Source organism: Neoarius graeffei, chromosome 26 (genome assembly GCF_027579695.1).
Source record: "Neoarius graeffei isolate fNeoGra1 chromosome 26, fNeoGra1.pri, whole genome shotgun sequence".
NCBI classification, from domain to species: Eukaryota; Metazoa; Chordata; class Actinopteri; order Siluriformes; family Ariidae; genus Neoarius; species Neoarius graeffei.
The window spans coordinates 49591654-49609331 of NC_083594.1; the positions used below are offsets into that span (position 1 = coordinate 49591654).

Sequence of the window (17678 nt, forward strand, 5' to 3'; positions counted from 1 at the left end):
AATCTATTGTTCAAGCTAGAAACTTAATCTTGACAAAATGCAACATGACGTGTAACGTGAAAATGAATCTTTTGTTTCTTGAACAGTTGTGTTCTATTTTTTTATTGTGGTGATACCTTTATTAGTATGTTGTGTGGAAGGATAATGTGTGGGTGTGATAACTAGTACATTTATGAATTAGTTGGTATACTTCAAGTTGTAGTAGCCCGTAGTGTCGGGGCGAGGGGGATGAAAGACCTGTGGAGGTACCGTGGAATGATAACTTTGCTGCAGAGAAGGATCTGTGAAGACTGAAATTAAAAATGGAGTGAGAGAATAAAGAATTACAGTAATGGTATGAGTTGTAAAGCTAGATATGATGTAAATCTAGGCATTATTAGGTTGAGAAGGGTGTAGTATGGAGGCTTGTGTATTTGCAGAAAGTATTTCCAAATTGCAGAACAAAATTTTGACATTCTGCAATATTGCAGAACACTGGAAAAAAGTATTTCGACCCCTGCTTGCCCACCACGGGTTTGTTGCTATGGGGAAAATTGACACGTGACCAATTCCTGCAAATGGCCTGTTTACAAATATTATATTTGCTTCCGCTTGTGACTTTATGCCAAAATCTATGAATCTTCAGACTGTCGAAGGGCATGAACAGAATTGCATCAGGAAGAAACTGAGTTACTATACAGTACAGCCAGTTTTATTAAACCAAGACAGCTTTAAAATTCTCAGTGACACCCTTGGCTGTCTTCCATTTCTGAGCAAAAGTCATGGCTCATGCTCGTTGTCCAGAGTGCACTTTGAATCTGCGTAGCGATGTAAACCAGATATAAAAAAAAAATAGTGAAGGTATTTTTTTGGCACACTTGGATCGGATCACCTGAAAGACCAGGATGTGCTCTTCCATGGCCATCAGTCACAGCTGGACACGACTGGGTTGAGAGTCAAGGATGTCGCTCAAGGGTGTAGACGTGTCCATGTCTGAAAGGTCAGCAGATACTGTATCTCGCACAGGTAATAAAATAAAGGCAGTGTTAGTGTGTGCAGAGGCTGCTGGAGGCCAGACGTGCACCGATCTGCTCTTTTTAGAAGCTCCGATTGGAAGGTTATCCAGTTTTGAAGTCACTGATGTAAATTACACAGCTGTATAAAATAATATAAGAGAGAGTTTTTGAATTGGATTAGATTAGAGGTGATTTGATTCTTTCTCTCATCATGAAGGAGTGTTTGGGTGTCCGAGTGTTTGAATGAACTAATAGTGTGGAAAAGAGAATAATGGTGTCTATATATGGTGTATACGGATAAATGCATGGATAGAAGGATAAATAAATCCAGGAAACTCCACGTTGCTCTTTAGGAGCTTCAGAGGTCTTCAATTCGGATCGAAGACAATTTGCAATCTTGAGCAACAAGCCATCGAGGTTCTTCTGCCAAACAACAGCTGCTCTTCCTGATTGTGCCGACTTCAGAGAATTAACAAAGACTTGCTTCAGCCAAATTTGTGAAATACATCTTCAGTTTGATTAGACAGTTTTATCCACAAGTGATTTGTCGACAACAAAATTGCGTATCTACACTAAAGTCCATTTACATCCATTAGCCTTCTGAGGCAATGAGCAAACACATTGTACCATTAGAACACTGGAGTGAGAGTTGCTGGAAATGGGCCTCTATACACCTATGGAGATATTGCACCAAAAACCAGACATTTGCAGCTAGAATAGTCATTTACCACATTAGCAATGTATAGAGTGGATTTCTGATTAGTTTAAAGTGATCTTCACTGAAAAGAACAGTGCTTTTCTTTCAAAAATAAGGACATTTCAAAGTGACCCCAAACTTTTGAATGGTAGTGTATGTTACCTCTGGGTGATATTATTCGTAAGCATTGTATTAGTTTCCACTGTTATGCTGATGACACACAGTTGTACGTTTCTGCAAAACCTGATGAGAGACACCAGCTTAAGGGAATTGAGGAATGTGTAAAGGACATTAGACACTGGATGCTTATTAATTTCCTTCTGCTTAAAGTGCCATTCCACCATTGGATGTATTCTTTGGCATAAAATACAATATATTTTCTGACAACATTTATATTTATATTTCTAAACAGCATTATTGTGGCATATTTATTTAAAAAAAAAAAAAGGAGGTAGGGTCAATATCTGCTTCATTTCCAATGTTTAGAATCAACGAAGAAAAATGTGCCGTTCCCACCAGACAAGACACACGAATTATAAAAAAACTGACAAGAAGAAGGACTTGATAAGAAATAAAAGCAGTCACTCATGTGAGACAAGGACAGGGTTGAAATGCTGGAGAGAGACAAAGAGGGTGAGAGACGGAGAGTGCAAAAAAAAAAAAGAGCACTGGTGTCTGAGTGGGTGTTAAGGCAGTGTGAGCATCTTCATGCCTTGATTCACTCAGCTTTATGTCACGGGAAATGGAAACACACACACACACACACACACACACACACACACACACACACACACACACACACACACACCATTCTCAGTTTCACTGAGTTACTGTGAGGAAGAAGGTCCAGCAACACACTCTATGAAGGCCACATATATAAAAAACATGTTCATAACATGTCCTAATGTATTCATAAGGCATTATACACGGTGTTTAAAAACAATTATTCCTGAAAATGGATCACGCAGCTCATTATGCACCATGAACTGTGAAAAGGACGTACAGTTTAAAAGACTGTCTATTACTATTTAGTGTTTTATCTCCATCAGTAATTCCAGTTCCAGTTGAAAACGTTCACTACCGTTCAAAAGTTTCGGGTCACCCAGACAATTTTGTGTTTTCCATGAAAAGTCACACTTTTATTTACCACCATAAGTTGTAAAATGAATAGAAAATATAGTCGAGACATTTTTCTGGCCATTTTGAGCATTTAATCGACCCCACAAATGTGATGCTCCAGAAACTCAATCTGCTCAAAGGAAGGTCAGTTTTATAGCTTCTCTAAAGAGCTCAACTGTTTTCAGCTGTGCTAACATGATTGTACAAGGGTTTTCTAATCCTCCATTAGCCTTCTGAGGCAATGAGCAAACACATTGTACCATTAGAACACTGGAGTGAGAGTTGCTGGAAATGGGCCTCTATACACCTATGGAGATATTGCACCAAAAACCAGACATTTGCAGCTAGAATAGTCATTTACCACATTAGCAATGTATAGAGTGGATTTCTGATTAGTTTAAAGTGATCTTCATTGAAAAGAACAGTGCTTTTCTTTCAAAAATAAGGACATTTCAGAGTGACCCCAAACTTTTGAACGGTTGTGTATTCTGTAGACTGCGCTCATGGAAAGCCAATGTGCATAAGTAACTATTTCCTGTTTTCTGACTGAATAAGCTGTTTCCTGTTGAGCCAATAGTTATGCAGCGGGTTGCATATGCACCCGCAAGTATTTTGTCTCAGAACTGAAATGGGTGAAATTTGATGTCGTGAACTGACACAATGCCGGTTTGCATAATGGTGTGAAACATGATCTCGGACTAAATCCACCCTCAGTATGGTGAAAGAAAATGGCAAAAGAAAGGGCATCAATACCTTTGTGTGTTTTTGGAATGATGTCCTTTGAAGACTGACCTGTATCAATAAGTATCGCCAGTTCTGATTGTTTGCCACCAAATAATGACCGATAAGTACTTTGAGTATTCCTTTCAGTATTATTTTATCTCTCTCTCACACACACACACACACACACACACACACACACACACACGCGCGCGCACACACGCATCATACTTTTTGATCTCTTTCAGTCGGCAGCACTGGGCGGAGCCGCTCACTTGGTGAACTTTTGCAGCACAGACACAGTGGCTGGAATCCTCATGGCTCAGCACTACTACAGCTGCCCCATGGCAGGTTTCTCCATACCTGCTGCTGAGCACAGGTGAGACACCTCTCTCTCTCTCTCTCTCTCTCTCTCTCGACCCGACCCAGTTTTCCGAACCAAACCGGAAGTCCAGTTCTGAGCACGAATGTCACAAACATTTCTGTTCATTTCTCTGATTTCCTCCGTGATGTTTTCGTCGTACGTTTCATTTTTCCTGCCTCCTGTCTATCTGAAGCTGTGATTAAAAACATCTGCCACTGATTCATCTCCCACTAACTCTCTCGCACAACTTCAAATGGCAGATTCATTAGAAGACCGACTCAATCGTCCTCTTTGTTTCCTCCAAGCTGCACTGAAGCTCAACCCTGCTCATGTGATCGCATCTAACCACAGAACTAATCCAGCAGGGACGCTGGAGCTTAAATACAAGTCGCCCAACCAACCAACCAACTGGCAAATGTGACAAAAATAATAATGATGAGAATTAAACAGTCGCGGAGTCCAATAATTCGGAGTCCAGCTTTTTTTTTTTTTTTTTTTGTTAAATCTAAAACTTTTGGAATAATATGCAAAAGGGAGAGAAATGTGGGCATATATAAAATTATAATCTATTTTTAATTCACTAGTTGTGAATTAAAATTGTATTAAATAACAATAGTAAATATTTATTTAATTAAAAAAATTATAAATACAACCTTAGTGCTGAGCGTAAATGAGTACGCCCCCTTTGAAAAGTCACATTTTAAACAATCTCTCAATGAACACAAACAATTTCCAAAATTGTTGACAAGTTTAATATAACATCTGTTTAACTTATAACGTGAAAGTAAGGTTAATAATATAACTTAGATTACACATTTTTCAGTTTTACTCAAATTAGGGTGGTGCAAAAATGAGTACACCCCACAACAAAAACTACTACATCTAGTACTTTGTATGGCCTCCGTGATTTTTAATGACAGCACCAAGTCTTCTAGGCATGGAATGAACAAGTTGGCGACATTTCGCAACATCAATCTTTTTCCATTCTTCAACAATGACCTCTTTTAGTGACTGGAATAAATTGAGGAAAGATTGTATTGATTTTTTTTTTTATGAATACACAAACACTAAAAATTGCCATTTGTATATTCGTTTTATATTTATATAACTTATTATTACAAAGAGATTATTTGTATTTTTCGATAATGCATATCATCTGAGTGACATTTTGTATTCTCATTTTTAGATGAATGAGTTAAAAATATCCTCAGGTTTTTAGGGTGTGTGTGTGTTTTACAGCACCATCATTTCCTGGGGCCGGAGCAGAGAGAAGGAGGCGTACGAGTACCTGCTGGACCAGTTCCCATCAGGCCCTGTGGCGGTGGTCAGCGACAGCTATGACATCTTCAAGGCCTGCAAGCACATCTGGGGAGACAAGCTGAAGGACAGAGTGATGGAACGCAGCGAAGACTCCGTCCTCGTCATCCGGCCCGACTCGGGAGACCCCACAGAGACGCTGCTGGAGGTGGGTGATGTCCAGGCTTCCCGGCGATCTGCTGGTGTCACAAATGTGTCACTAGTCATGAGTTAAACGTTTGTAATGAGCAGAGTAAGACGAAAGTGAAAGTAATAAATAATGCATGAAAGATGAAAGAAGACTCATTTCTTCTTGAACCCTTTCCATTTTAACATTCCTCACTGAGCAACATCTGTTTGCTCTTCAAGAGCGGCAGTCTTCTACTGAGAATATCTTGAGGGCGTTAGAAAGGCATCTGCAGAAGCAGCGTCTCAGTCCCCTCAGAAAGAGGGCAGGAATCGAGGAAGAAAGCATTGAAGGAAGGAGAGAAAGCGGGGAGGAACCAGGAAGGAAAGAGGGAAGGAACCAAGGAAAGAGAGAAAGAGGGGAGGAACCAAGGAAGGAAGGAGAGAAAGAGGAAGAACCAAAGAAGGAAGGAAAGAGAAAGAGGGAAGGAACCAAGGAAGGAAGGAGAGAAAGGGGGGAAGAACCAAGGAAGAGAGGAAGAACCAACCAAGGAAAGGGAGGAAGAACCAACCAAGGAAGAAAGGAAAGAAAAAGAGAGGAGGATCCAAGGAGGGGAGGACCCGACCAAGGAAGGAAGGGGAGAAAGAAGGGAAGAACCAAGGAAAGAGGGAAGAACCAACCAAAGAGGGAAGGAAAGAGAGGAGGAACCAAGGAAGAAAGGAAAGAGAAAGTGGGAAGGAGACAAGGAGAGGAGGAACCAAGGAGGGAAGGAAAGAGGGGTGGAACCAAGGAAGGAAGGAAGGAGAGAAAAAGAGGAAGAACCAACCAAGGAAGGAAGGAGAGAAAGAAGGGAAGAACCAGGGAAAGAGGGAAGAACCAACCAAAGAGGGAAGGAAAGAGAGGAGGAACCAAGGAAGAAAGGAAAGAGGAAGAACCAAGGAAGAAAGGAAAGAGAAAGTGGGGAGGAACCAAGGAAGGAAGGAGACAAGGAGAGGAGGAACCAAGGAGGGAAGGAAAGAGGGGTGGAACCAAGGAAGGAGAGAAAGAGAGGAAGAACCAACCAAGGAAGGAAGGAGAGAAAGAGGGGGAACCAAGGAGGAAAGGAAAGGCAGAAAGAGTGGAGGAATCAAGGAAGGAAGGAAAGAGAAGGAGGGGAAGAACCAAGGAAGGATGGGGGAGAAAGAGGGGGAACCAAGGAAGAAAGGAAAGGGAGAAAGAGTGGAGGAACCAAGGAAGGAAGGAAAGGGACCAGGTGTGGGGGGGTTTTGTGGGGTTTTTTTTTTTGGTCATCTTTAGATTTTTAGCTGTGTTTATAAGGTTCATCTCTCTCTCTCTCTCTCTCTCTCTCTCTCTCTCTCTCTGCAGGTGATAAAGATTTTAGAGGAGTGTTTTAGCTCTTCTTTGAACTCTGTAGGTTATAAAGTGCTTCCTTCATGCTTGCGCATCATTCAGGGTGACGGGATCGATCTCTGCTCAGTCGAGAAGGTAAAATAATTACGATGAAGACTTTCACAACTCTAAAGATCAAGATGGGCCTAATAGTGGCACAATAGTGCAGGATTTTATGCTTTTACCTTGTGTGGTTACCTTGTGTGTTTTTTTTTTTTTTTTTTTTCCTTGGGTTCTCCAAAACAAAAAAAAGCCCCAGGGATGATTTAGCTCCACCAACTTCAATTTTGAGCAAATTCTCATCATATGCGAAACCTATTTTTTTGGCCTGGTTTCGCAAAACAGATGTTAAACTACTCAAATCACATCCAGGATTTCCAAATCCAGATTTTTATGCATATGTAAATTGGAAATGCATCTTTGCCAAGGTAAACCAGTGCTGCCTGGGCTGCATTTGCATACTGGACCCTGATTGGATGGTACATTTTATGATGCAATAACTCCTCATAAAATAATTTCACTTTTCTCCTCTTCAGTGAGATTTTCAGGATTTAATTGTACACAACAAATATTGTATTAACCTCAAACCTTTAGGGTGTCGTGTCAGAGTGATGTAATAACAGAAAGCCTGACCGTACCGATTGTGTCCGGTGCTGCTGTTCCCAGATCCTGAAGAAGCTCAGCGACGAGGGCTGGAGCGCGGAGAACGTGTTCTTCGGCTGTGGAAGCGCCCTGCTGCAGAAGATCAACAGAGACACGTTAAACTGTGCGTTTAAATGCAGCTACGTAGAGAGTAGCGGGAAGGGGGTGAGTCATGTTTTTTTTGTTTTTTTTCTTTCTCCCCTACCCAAGCAATGCTTTTCTGCATGAGGGATATCGTACGAGTGTTATATCTTGAGTATAAATGTTTGTGTGTAGATGGACGTGTATAAGCAGCCGGTGACGGACCCGTCTAAAGGATCGAAGCGCGGCCGTCTGTCTCTGAGGAGAAACTCGGATGGGTTTATCGAGACGGTGGAACAGGGCGCAGGCAAACCGGAGGAGGTGAGAAGGAAAAAATTCACAGATTTGTATCATTTTTTGCAAGAAAATTTGCTTTAGATTGAAACCGTACGTTGAATATTACGACTCTCTGATAGAAATATATTACCATGATGATTTATCACTGCTTGGAACATTTTTTTTTTTTTTTTTCCCCTTTCCCCGTGTGTGTGTCATGTGCAGGACATGCTTGTGACGGTGTTTGAGAACGGGACCATCCTGAAAGAGTACTCTCTGGACGAGATCCGGAAGAACGCCCGGCTCTGGGAGGAGGACCTGAACCAAGCGCAGCACAATCAGGACCACAGCAGCACGCTGGACATCCACCAGAATCACATCATGAACGGCTTGCACTAATCACGACTCCGCCCACCGACCCACCCACCAACGGACCAATCGATCCCCTCCTTCGCATCAAACTCCACACTTCTCCCTCGTAATGCTCCACCTCATTCCCAGTACACCTCTGTCCAGACAGCAAGCGCAAACACCGTTCTTCCTTCATGGACTGATGGATCACAGTAACGTTCAATTTTTTTCGATCGCAGTGGTGTTAAATCAGGTTTTAGATTTCTCTTCTCTTTCTTTAAAGTCTACCAAAATCGAGAAAAGACATTTCGTATTGATATTGAAGGACTGTGCAGTGGTGGAAAGAACCTCTGGAAACTTCAGTAAGTTACGACGTACAGTTGGTAAGAATTAGCGCAAAATTATGAAGGGTTTTTTTTTTTTTTTAATAGTGGAGGTGCTTATAAAGTGTAAATAGATCAGTTTAATCAAATAATTCTGTCATTTAAAATCTAACGTCTCATATCTGCTTTCCACCACTGTCTCATTTTATCAAAATGCCAAATATTGATATTGGTGCTTAGCAAAGACGCATCATTGCTGTGTTACCGGCAGGGTATTTTTATTTTATTTTATTTTTTTCCTTTTACTTCCTTTTCAATTTTCCCTCCTCGGATTTTCACATGGTTTTATTGAAGAAGTGCTTCACAGAAAGGAAGAATATCAGGTGGCCTGAATCTTTTCCAGGTCAGAAATGATTTCCTTTCCGCGGATTTTTAAAAACGAATAAGCCAGTCAGTACAGCCTATGCACCTCGGATAGGAGTGTTTATGAAATTTGGATATGTAAAAAAAAAAAAAGGTGCACATTTGCATCATTTGTAATCAGATTTGTTCTTCCGTCAGTGCTCGTCAAACGATCGTTATTACTGCAGGAGCAACTCGCAGGAACGTGGGCTTGATGAAACCAAATGCGCGTGCGGTTTTGTGTTTCACTTGGTTGGATTTCATTATGGGTTTAGAAGAATCAGACGTGGCCGTGCGCACCAAATCAGCTGCACGGAAAGTGCCACACGTTTGATAAGGTCACATGACATGATCTGGAATGATATGCGTATTATGAAGACTTTTTGGTAAGGTTGTAATGCATTTATAAGGCGAAATACATACTGTGTTTTTATGAAAATGCAGTTTATAGCAGGTTATATTTTGAATACTTTTGTCTTCGTGAGTTACACTACCTACCGTTCAAAAGTTTGGGGTCACTTTGAAATTTCTTTATTTTTGAAAGAAAAGCACTGTTCTTTTCAATGAAGATCACTTTAAACTAATCAGAAATCCACTCTATACATTGCTAATGTGGTAAATGACTATTCTAGCTGCAAATGTCTGGTTTTTGGTGCAATATCTCCATAGGTGTATAGAGGCCCATTTCCAGCAACTCTCACTCCAGTGTTCTAATGGTACAATGTGTTTGCTCATTGCCTCAGAAGGCTAATGGATGATTAGAAAACCCTTGTACAATCATGTTAGCACAGCTGAAAACAGTTGAGCTCTTTAGAGAAGCTATAAAACTGACCTTCCTTTGAGCAGATTGAGTTTCTGGAGCATCACATTTGTGGGGTCGATTAAATGCTCAAAATGGCCAGAAAAATGTCTCGACTATATTTTCTATTCATTTTACAACTTATGGTGGTAAATAAAAGTGTGACTTTTCATGGAAAACACAAAATTGTCTGGGTGACCCGAAACTTTTGAACGGTAGTGAACGTTTTCAACTGGAACTGGAATTACTGATGGAGATAAAACACTAAATAGTAATAGACAGTCTTTTAAACTGTACGTCCTTTTCACAGTTCATGGTGCATAATGAGCTGCGTGATCCATTTTCAGGAATAATTGTTTTTAAACACCGTGTATAATGCCTTATGAATACATTAGGACATGTTATGAACATGTTTTTTATATATGTGGCCTTCATAGAGTGTGTTGCTGGACCTTCTTCCTCACAGTAACTCAGTGAAACTGAGAATGGTGTGTGTGTGTGTGTGTGTGTGTGTGTGTGTGTGTGTGTGTGTGTGTGTGTGTGTTTCCATTTCCCGTGACATAAAGCTGAGTGAATCAAGGCATGAAGATGCTCACACTGCCTTAACACCCACTCAGACACCAGTGCTCTTTTTTTTTTTTTTGCACTCTCCGTCTCTCACCCTCTTTGTCTCTCTCCAGCATTTCAACCCTGTCCTTGTCTCACATGAGTGACTGCTTTTATTTCTTATCAAGTCCTTCTTCTTGTCAGTTTTTTTATAATTCGTGTGTCTTGTCTGGTGGGAACGGCACATTTTTCTTCGTTGATTCTAAACATTGGAAATGAAGCAGATATTGACCCTACCTCCTTTTTTTTTTTTAAATAAATATGCCACAATAATGCTGTTTAGAAATATAAAGCAATGCTAATTACACTAAAATGATGTGTATTATGCTGTTTGTGTAAATAATTTTTTTTTTTTTTTTTAAATTGTAGTGGTAATGTTTTCAGCTTGTAACCCTTTTTCTCGCATTTCTTTTTCAATTTGTTTTTACAAAAGTGATATTTAGTATGAATAATTCCAAATAATAAATGCCTTCGGTTTCCAACTCCTTGATCTCGTCCTTTTTATTTAATTGTCATTTTGTTTATTTGAGCTAATGGAAATATTCAACAGGCTTGTCAGAAATTCATAGAATAAAAACTCTTCATGGGAACTCGCATAAACCTACATTTTTGAGTCATAAGGTTCGATATGACTTTATGACCAAAATAAAGACAAGAAGATGTCGGTAAACATGGGGAACTTTGCTCTGGTAAAATGTCAACATGACACACTGATGTCAGTCCCTTTGGAATGAGCTTTGATAGATGTCCATCAGGTGATTAGTGGTCATGAATGTCTTCTCAAACAAATCTCATCTCATTATCTGTAGCCGCTTTATCCTGTTCTACAGGGTCGCAGGCAAGCTGGAGCCTATCCCAGCTGACTACGGGTGAAAGGCGGGGTACACCCTGGACAAGTCGCCAGGTCATCACAGGGCTGACACATAGACACAGACAACCATTCACACTCACATTCACACCTACGCTCAATTTAGAGTCACCAGTTAACCTAACCTGCATGTCTTTGGACTGTGGGGGAAACCGGAGCACCCGGAGGAAACCCACGCGGACACGGGGAGAACATGCAAACTCCGCACAGAAAGGCCCTCGCCGGCCCCGGGGCTCGAACCCGGACCTTCTTGCTGTGAGGCGACAGCGCTAACCACCGTGCCGCCTTCTCAAACAAATATTAAAAAAAAAAAAGGCTTTATAAATGTTTATGTAGGTTTATGTCCACTAGGTTTGTTCCACCTGCCATGAACAGATCAGGCTAATCGTAACACTTTGCAGTTTATGGGAAATGAGGAGTCGGGAAGCACGCTTGTGACAACTCCAAAGGTGATTTTTTGTTTTTTTTCTTTTCCTTCTCAGCAATTATTTATTTATTTATTTATTTTTAATTAAGCTCAGCATGCACACATGGCTTTGTCCTGCTCAGCTCTCACTCGCTCTCTTTCTCTGGTTTTGACACTTTTGCTGCCACAGAATGTTTATTTCGATATCCGTTATCAGGGATTATAAATGTTTTTTATTTTTAAATTTGGTTCATTTTGAACAAAAGTACTGTATTTCCTTTCCGGCTCCAGCGTTCCACTCCCTTCTTTAGTTTGAAACCAGTTTGAAGGAACTAAAACCATGTTATTAAACGTTCTTTAAAAAAGATGGCACGTTAACCATAAACTTGTCTTTTTATTTTTAACATTTTCAGAACATTCTTCCACTTCGCAGTGTGACTTGTTGCTTGCAGAATCGTACAAAAATTACTTTCTCCATTTCGACGGAATAATAATTTTGGCATGGAAATTTTCCCCATCTTTGTAAACTTGGCTACAGTTGCAATCTGACGTCATGTTTTCCTGTAGCTCGGCAGGAAGTGACGAACTCTGGAAAGGAATTTAGTTTTCGAGGAAAAGTTTTCGACAACACTTTCTTGAAACACACACTGGACCAAAAAAAACCCACGATTTACTGGTTGAACAATTGAGAGTAGGGTTTTGTTTTGGGTTTTTTTTGGTTGCACTTTTGATCACATTCAATGAAGAATTTCATTTCTTCAATTAGCAAATGATTGTTTCTAATCCCTGGCTCTCATCAATGGTCGTTGAATGTTCATTATGAATGTCGAGATAGGGTTGTTGTTTTTTTTTTTTTTTCTGGAAGTTTCCATCACATTTAAAGTCACATGGAATATTTACATAGGATTCGATCTATTTTGCCAAGAAACAGAACTTCATTTCTTTGGGAATGCTTTATTTTAAGAAGTGGCTGTGTAGCACATAAGCATTGCATGAATCTTTGATGACGTACTGCTGAAGGATTTACATAGTGGTGCTTGAAACTTTGTGAATCCTTTAGAATTTTCTATATTTCTGCATAAATATGACCCAAAACATCATCAGATTTTCACACAAGTCCTAAAAATAGATAAAGAGAACCCAGTTAAACAAATGAGACAAAAATATTATACTTGGTAATTTATTTATTGAGGAAAATGATCCAATATTACATATGTGAGTGGCAAAAGTATGTGAACCTCTAGGATTAGCAGTTAATTTGAAGGTGAGATTAGAGTCAGGTGTTTTCAATCAATGGGACGACAATCAGGTGTGAGTGGGCACCCTGTTTTATTTAAAGAACAGGGATCTATCAAAGTCTGATCTTCACAACACATGTTTGTGGAAGTGTATCATGGCACAAACAAAGGAGATTTCTGAGGACCTCAGAAAAAGCATTGTTGATGCTCATCAGGCTGGAAAAGGTTACAAAACCATCTCTAAAGAGTTTGGACTCCACCAATCCACAGTCAGACAGATTGTGTACAAATGGAGGAAATTCAAGACAATTGTTACCCTCCCCAGGAGTGGCCGACCAACAAAGATCACTCCGAGAGCAAGGCGTGTAATAGTTGGCGAGGTCACAAAGGACCCCCAGGGTAACTTCTAAGCAACTGAAGGCCTCTCTCACATTGGCTAATGTTAATGTTCATGAGTCCACCATCAGGAGAACACTGAACAACAATGGTGTGCATGGCAGGGTTGCAAGGAGAAAGCCACTGCTCTCCAAAAAGGACATTGCTGCTCATCTGCAGTTTGCTAAAGATCACGTGGACAAGCCAGAAGGCTATTGGAAAAATGTTTTGTGGACGGATGAGACCAAAATAGAACTTTTTGGTTTAAATGAGAAGCGTTATGTTTGGAGAAAGGAAAACACTGCATTCCAGCATAAAAACCTTATCCCATCTGTGAAACAAGGTGGTGGTAGTATCATGGTTTGGGCCCGTTTTGTTGCATCTGGGCCAGGACGGCTTGCCATCATCAATGGAACAATGAATTCTGAATTATACCAGTGAATTCTAAAGGAAAATGTCAGGACATCTGTCCATGAACTAAATCTCAAGAGAAGGTGGGTCATGCAGCAAGACAACGACCCTAAGCACACAAGTCGTTCTACCAAAGAATGGTTAAAGAAGAATAAAGTGAATGTTTTGGAATGGCCAAGTCAAAGTCCTGACCTTAATCCAATGGAAATGTTGTGGAAGGACCTGAAGCGAGCAGTTCGTGTGAGGAAACCCACCAACATCCCAGAGTTGAAGCTGTTCTGTCCGGAGGAATGGGCTAAAATTCCTTCAAGCCGGTGTGCAGGACTGATCAACAGTTACCACAAACGTTTAGTTGCAGTTATTGCTGCACAAGGGGGTCACACCAGATACTGAAAGCAAAGGTTCACATACTTTTGCCACTCACAGATATGTAATATTGGATAATTTTCCTCAATAAATAAACGACCAAGTATAATATTTTTGTCTCATTTGTTTAACTGGGTTCTCTTTATCTACTTTTAGGCCTTGTGTGAAAATCTGATGATGTTTTAGGTCATATTTATGCAGAAATATAGAACATTCTAAAGGGTTCACAAACTTTCAAGCACCACTGTAAGTATTTATTTATTTATTTATTTATTTATTTATTAATGACATGAATTACTGTCATTACTAATGTTTTTAAGTTATGTGACTTTGTCTTTATATGAAAGAGAGACAATCAACAGGAGAACCCTTAATTATCATTCAGGAGAAACTCATGATAATTAAGTTTTGCAACATCATCGATGGAGATTAATCATGCACTGAGAGGCTCCGGTTGAAATTATGGATTCTCTGAGGTGACTGGCATAGTACTATTTTGTGAGGGGCGCAGCATGGTATATTAGATTTATATCCCTCTTCAAAAAATTCCAAACTAAAAGTGTTAAAAAATCTCAGCATAAACTCAATGGAGACAGCCATGTTTGTTGTTTACATCGGCGCAATCTTCGACCTCCACATGTGCTATCGTTTTTTGTTTCCCTTTTTTTTAACATGCTATCGCCTGCCTCGTTAGGCATGATCATGATATATAGATCTACATACAGAGAAATGCTCACAGAGCCACAGCTGTGACTTGAGTCGGCCATAAAGCTTGAAACTGTGACATCAGTTCATGGTTTATCCAGGATATACCATGACTAACTCACATCATATCCATTTTTTTTTTTTGACATCACAAGATACATTGCTTAATCAGTGGTGGAACTATTTCATGTCATGTGAGCCATCCTTGGCCAATCCCTGCAAAGGAGGTTTTTGATGAGGGATATTTAACAATTATTCCACGAAATCGAATCGTACATGAGCTGATAGCCGACGAGGTGCGTACCACCGAGTTGTCTATAAGCCATGTATGACGAGACTGAGTGGAATAACCATTTTATTCTATCCACGTTCACTGGATTTTGAGAAACAGACCATTTTTATTTTTATTTTTAGCAAATTCGATAAATAAAAACTTTATCCAAAACATCTGACAGAATAATTTCCACTTAGAATGTAAACAAACTGGCCAAATGACAAGCAATTTGTGAAAATGAGATGATGATAATAATAATAATTCTTCAGAAATAAAAAAAGAAGTTATTACCATCAAATACTTTCATTCCATATGTTGTTTCTTTTTTGTATTTTTTGCAGTTTTGTTTTCAAGTAGAGTTTTTATTTCGTCCGCAGTTGGTTCAGCAACACGCTCCGCCATTTTGTTTTTCTCTACTCACGTTGTCTCATCTCATTATCTCTAGCCGGTTTATCCTGTTCTACAGGGTCGCAGGCAAGCTGGAGCCTATCCCAGCTGACTACAGGAGAAAGGCAGGGTACACCCTGGACAAGTCGCCAGGTCATCACAGGGCTGACACATAGACACAGACAACCATTCACACTCACATTCACACCTACGGTCAATTTAGAGTCACCAGTTAACCTAACCTGCATGTCTTTGGACTGTGGGGGAAACCGGAGCACCCGGAGGAAACCCACGCGGACAACATGCAAACTCCGCACAGAAAGGCCCTCACCAGCCACAGGGCTCGAACCCGGACCTTCTTGCTGTGAGGCGACAGCGCTAACCACTACACCACCGTGCCGCCCTACTCACGTTGTATGAGCTGATATCCTAGTAGTAGAGTAGCCAATCAGAGCGCACGATTGCTCATATCAGACAGAATGAAAAATAATATAAACCTACTATATATGTAAAAACTATTTACAAAGCCAACATGTCTGTCTAATGAGTGAGTTGCAGATCTTTAATCTTTGGTGGTAATCAATTTTGTATTCATGAGACTTTTCAAGCACGATGTACACATTTTGGGAAGGCCAAAATATCGGCTCAACGAATAGGGATGGACTGTATACGTCACAGAAGACTCCTGAGTGTCGTCAATATGTGGGTACGTCCACACGAACAATCTTGAAGAGTTTTTCCATGAAGAAATACATTTGTTAGAAGATATTCATAAATGGCTTATGAAAGATTATCAAAGATTTGTGTAATTCCAAATGTGATACGAAGGTACAATGCAGCACCCGTTTATTTCCTCAAGAGTTTTGCTCAAAGGTTGGGGATGAAAAATGGTTTGATACTCCATTCAGAATGACTCTGCTTATTTGTCATGCCTATTAGGTGTGTCGTGATCGGCTATAAATAGTGGCACGGCCTTTCAACCAGCACACGGACCACATATCTGCCATAGCTGGAATGAAACGCTCATCCAGCCAAGCCTCTGGGAATTCGTGTCTGGGAGTGGAACATGACAGGACGCGGATTGTATCTGACCTCGAGCAGGGTTAGAGAGCGTTCTACAAAGCCGGGGTCCTGTTTTATAACCAGAACAAAGATTAAAGGCTTTTGGCCAACGTTTTCTAATAATGGACAAATCCGTCCAGTGTTTTGTGCTCTTTCACATTTTTTTCAGTCGGGTTACAAAGGTCGTCGTGACAAACTGATAGGAATCAGGTGTGCTGTGCAGGGAGAAACTGGAACTGCTGGGATTTTGAAACACCTCGTCCTTTATCTGTGCAGATTTCACAGATACAGTTTTGCATTTGAACAGTCAACCACTTGTTCAGAGGGTTATTGGATTTCAACATCACTCTGCATGTTTTTGCTGGTTTATTTAATGGTTTGGCAAGAGCTTAAAGGAATGAACTGCAAAAAAAAAAAAAAATCAGTTGCACATTTTTCTTTTTCCCCCAAATGTAGCCAGACAGGCAGAACAGATTTTTCTTTGTTGGACATTTGTTTCTTTCATTTGATACTGAAGCTACAGGATCGTTTTAACAGCCAGTTAAAATGACTAGTGGAAAAACGACAACAATTTTTAATCAAAATAAATTCAGTCAATGAAAAGAAATTGTCATGAGTGAGCTCGTGAATATTAGAAGCTTAACTATTAATATAGTCAAGGTCAAGATTGAAGTGTTGGAATGAAAGTAAAGATAACTAGACAGGGACACTCTAACGAGTGCAAACCCCGCCTTTTCCCTATTAAAATACATTGGGCGAAAATTTCGAAGTTCTGCCATGACCTTGACCTTTGACCTTTGACCTCCAAAATTTAATGGTTTCCTTCCTGGGTGATTGGCAACACATGTACAAAATTTGGTCCAAATCGATCCATTGGTTCTTGAGATATCTTGCAGACAGACAGACAGACAGACAGATACACACACACACAGACTGACGTAGGTGAAAATAATAACCCCTCCGACTACTGTCGGCGGGGTTAACAAATTGATTAGTTTTGGCTTGAAAAGTTGGACCAGTCCCAAAATTTAACTCATTCCACACAGGAGGCTAAATGCTAATCTCCTAAACCAAAGCTCAATCTCAGTCAAATTGTGTTCTCTTTGTCATAGTTAGAATATTGTTAGGACTGGGACTGTTTTGGCCTCTAGAGGCCACTGTTATTTCCTTTTCTGGTCATGTTTGTTTTGGGCCTCTCGAGGTCACCACTGTGTTCTGTGTTTTGTTTTTGTCTTATTGCCTGTTTCCTGCCCCGCCCTGTCCTTAATTAGTTTGTGTATAAATACCCCTCTGTTTGTTCCCTTGTCACGGAGTCTTTTTCCTATGTTATGCTGTTAGTGCTAGTTCCCTCTGTCCCATGTACCTTGCCTGTGTCTTTGTATTCTTGGTTTTTGCTTCT

General features: G+C 40.2%; 1 protein-coding gene across 1 annotated transcript in view; it reads left to right on the forward strand.

Moving 5' to 3' along the window:
* The window catches only part of nampt2 (nicotinamide phosphoribosyltransferase 2), a 30043-nt gene extending 19374 nt beyond the window's left edge, over positions 1 to 10669 (forward strand). The window contains exons 6-11 of the mRNA XM_060910799.1: positions 3780 to 3910; positions 5135 to 5360; positions 6684 to 6803; positions 7374 to 7514; positions 7626 to 7751; positions 7932 to 10669. Of these exons, the coding sequence (XP_060766782.1) occupies positions 3780 to 3910; positions 5135 to 5360; positions 6684 to 6803; positions 7374 to 7514; positions 7626 to 7751; positions 7932 to 8105 (918 nt within the window). The 3' untranslated portion in view covers positions 8106 to 10669. The remainder of the gene's footprint in view (positions 1 to 3779; positions 3911 to 5134; positions 5361 to 6683; positions 6804 to 7373; positions 7515 to 7625; positions 7752 to 7931) is intronic.
* Positions 10670 to 17678: the final 7009 nt, after the last annotated feature.